Source organism: Nanorana parkeri, unplaced genomic scaffold (assembly GCF_000935625.1).
Source record: "Nanorana parkeri isolate BGI_ZX_2015 unplaced genomic scaffold, ASM93562v1 scaffold47, whole genome shotgun sequence".
In the NCBI taxonomy this organism is placed as follows: Eukaryota; Metazoa; Chordata; class Amphibia; order Anura; family Dicroglossidae; genus Nanorana; species Nanorana parkeri.
Window position 1 is genome coordinate 2,908,836 of NW_017306315.1, and position 3,705 is coordinate 2,912,540.

General features: G+C 47.7%; 1 protein-coding gene across 1 annotated transcript in view; it reads right to left on the reverse strand.

The window, feature by feature from the left end:
* The window catches only part of LOC108801457 (dynein beta chain, ciliary-like), a 32,451-nt gene that overhangs the window by 16,840 nt on the left and 11,906 nt on the right, over positions 1-3,705 (reverse strand). The window contains exons 3-4 of the mRNA XM_018573346.1: positions 2,386-2,541; positions 888-1,018 (exon numbers count right to left, since the gene is read on the reverse strand). Of these exons, the coding sequence (XP_018428848.1) occupies positions 888-1,018; positions 2,386-2,541 (287 nt within the window). The remainder of the gene's footprint in view (positions 1-887; positions 1,019-2,385; positions 2,542-3,705) is intronic.

Consider the following 3,705-nt stretch of genomic DNA (forward strand, 5'->3'; position numbering starts at 1 on the left):
CACACACCCACCTTCTATTGAGATTAATAAGGATTACAACAGGCACAGAGAAGCCGCCCCATCTGCAATGTCCATACTGGCAGACATCAAGCCTACAAGTCTATCCTCCTTTGAGAAGCGATAGTACAGTCATGAGCAAGTGTACTCTCCCCCTGAAGAAGTATAAAGGTTATAGCTGGGACCCCTGGACATCCACCAGGCCCCTAGGTTCCTGCCTAAGATGCATTGTGGAGGATCCGGCTCTGCCTATATGAGTCAATCATTGGGTATTCGTATAATGTCAGAGTGTGACATACACCTTATGATTATCGGACTAAACTTTTCGACCGATGACCGAATGGTCGTACGATTTTCGTACGGCATCCCCATCCTGCCCCGATGATCGCAAGATTAATTTAGCCGTAATTAACGAAAAGCACCTGGACGAAATGCGGTAATTGATTTGCCTATTTTCGTTAGCGCAATCGCAGTGTAGATCGTACGACTTTTGACGGACGGAAACGCCACCAACCTTACAACAATCGTACGATCTAGCAAAGTTTTCAAACATGCTTGACCGTCAAAAGTCGTACGATTGTACAGTAATGTCGGTCGGACACTGCAATGCACACATACGATTATCGGCCGAAAAGTCGATCGCATACGAAAGTCGTCCGATAATCGTAAGGTGTATGGGCACCTTAACAGTCACTGCGAGCAGCACTACAGTGTATAAATGAGCTCCCTGCACCTGAGGGCTAACTAATCACCTATAAGTGGATCAGTCTTGTGAAATGTTAGCCCTTCCATCTTGGATTGTTGAAATCCACTTTTCAAGTGTGCAAAAAATGAATGAAAACAGGCAGTCCTATGTATAGAGGGCAAGAGGAGCGCAATCCAGGGGTTACCTGCTGCGACGTCTCGGAATAACGCTTTGAATGCTGGGAAATAGCTGCTCTCTATTTTCTCCAGCAGCTCCGCCATTTTGCGCACTTTCTTGGTTTTCAGTTGATCGTATATACACTCCAGGTCAGCATATCTGCAACACAACATTACCTTTAACGAGTATCAAAACTTAAACACATAGGGGTCTAATTAACAACGTTTTCACCCAAGATTCACACAACTCTTACCCAAAGCTGCATATAAGCAAAGGGATGGTATGCAGTGACATCATTGGCCTTACATGGCCACATGGCTATATTTGGTCATGGACATTTACCTAATATGGCCATGTGGCTATATATGGTCAATGACATCAGCACAGGCATCCCGCTCCTTTATTTATGTTCAGTTGCTTGGTGGGGAATGCCCACATCCAGTGCTGATTGGTCATGGGGCCTCATGGCACTTCCAGGTTCAGAGGAGCTCAGGTTCAGCCCCAACTCTCGCTTATCCCTGTGTTTCAGCGCTGAGGGTACTGTAGCACCAAAAAAAGGGCACAGGAGGATCTAAAATGATGGCTTCAAAATATTATTCCTCTGCAGGAGTATGCATTGATGTTTGATGCAATTGTGTACATGGGTCAACTGCCCTCATAAATGGTAGTGAAAAATGGATGGAGGGCTGGAGATGGCAGGCTCCACAGCAGGGATAGGCAACATTCGGCACTTCAGGTGTGGTGGAACTACCCGTTCATGCCTCTGCCAGTCATGCCTATGGCTGCCAGTGTCTTGCAATTACTTTTTGGACTTTTAGTTCCACAAAGGTTGGAGTGCTCAAGGTTGCCTATCCCTGCTCTACGGTCTATACAGAGATGATGAAATGAAATGGAGATGTGTTCAACCACCATAGTTTATAAAGAGTACAGGGGACATCCGTAGATTTTTCTGTCAGCCATCGTGAATGGCAGATGAGGAATCTGTAAGGTTGGGTTTGTTGGGTTCCTCAAATACATTTCATAAGCAGACGACCCCTTGAGGTTATGAGGACCGCCTGTAAGGCAGCCTGAGGCTCTTGCCTCAGGCAGCATCTCTTTGGGCCACGTGTGGGGGCAGCAGGCAAAGTGGCATGGCTGTTCTCCTGTGCAATGTTTGCACTGTGCCTGCCGCCCCCTTCCTGGCCAGAGCGTCCCAGGTTGCTAAGAGCCAGGCGGGGAGATGTGTAAGGGCCATACTCATCTCCTGGCCCAGCTGTTAGTAACCAGTGATGCTCCGGCCGGCATCCTGCCCAGCGCCTGACAACCAGTGAAATCACTAGGCGGGATGCCGGCCAGAGCTGGGCAGGGAGATGATGCAGAGGAAGCACAAACCCCCCCAAAGCCAAACCCCAGCCCCCTCCCTCCCTGCAGAGCCAAAAAAAAACAACAGCAACACTCCCCCCCCCCTCTCCACTCAGGCAGCTAAAGGGTTGGGACGCCCCATCTGTACTTGCCAGTGGGGGGTCCTGCAGACCGGGCGGTTGTACCTGCTCTTCCAGAAGTCCAGCTCCACGTTGGGATTTGAGTTGCGGCCTTGTAGAATTTGCTCGGAGGAGTCTCTGTTTAACACTCCGCGGACCTGGTGGCTCCACTGAATGATGGCGGATTCTATCTCGTGCACGATCGTCTTGCCTAGATTATCACTACCAAAGAAAAGAAAAATGGTCACTGAATGGTAAATCTTGGAAGAAGAAGTAACGCATGCACTATGTTTGTTTTCCACCACACTGCATCGTATTGCGGTACCATGCGTTGGGCTACGTTGCAAAGCATTTTGGCCGGGGTGCGATTCAAATGAATGTCAATGCACCTGCCGCACTGTAATTCACGGTACGTGCATTGAGCGATAACGTGTATTACTTGCACGGAACGGACGCATTGGTGTTAACGGGCCCCTAAAGCTGAACTTTACCCATATCTGACACCTTTAGAAATGTTTAGTGATGACAATCTACAAACAGATACTTCTAGATAATTGCCGGATTTTTATTCTTTGCATTCCTTATTTCTCTTTTTTTCCCCAGTCTTCTCACAGCGGCCATTTTAACTAAGGGCAGATTAATCCATCTCCCTTTACTTCCTAGAACTCTGGCACATGTGACTAGGACATGTGACCATGCACATCATCTCAGGGGAAGAGAATGCCTTGCCCTGAGATCTCATGAGATTTACGGATGAGATTTCCCAGCAATGCTCTGCTGATGTCACCTTCCCAGGATGCAACGCTTGGGCACAGATTACATCATTTGTGTCAAAGAGGACCAGGAAGTGGAAAAAAAGAAATAGTAAGTAAAATAAAAATATGTTTGTTTAGCTAATGAATGTCAGATGATTTCATATAGCTATGCAGAGCTGTATACTGATGTGATTTTTGGTGAAAGGGGGTAAAGGTCCACTTTAGGAATAATATGACTTCAGTAATGCCAGTAATTGGTTGCCATGGGCAATTGCTCCATATTCCTGTCTGCTCCAGATTTGATAAATTCCCCCCACAATGTATTCTTCTGTCACTGTTCTGATTCCGTGAAGATTGTGTCTTATTTGCCTCCCGGGAATCAGAATAAAACACAAACCGACAGATCTATAAAAGCAGACCGCGGGGATGAACGAAGGTTCCAATTATCCGCCGGCAAGGGCGACGTCTGATTTCTGTGACTCCAGAACCAGCAGCCCCCCTCTCTCTCACGATCAATCATCTGAGCTTTCGCAGCAGCGACTACGATAGAAAGGGTTAACGGCGGCCTCCGCCGGTGCCGAGCGCAGAGTGTCGCTCCGTTACCTGTCCTGCAAATTCAACTTTGCAGCTA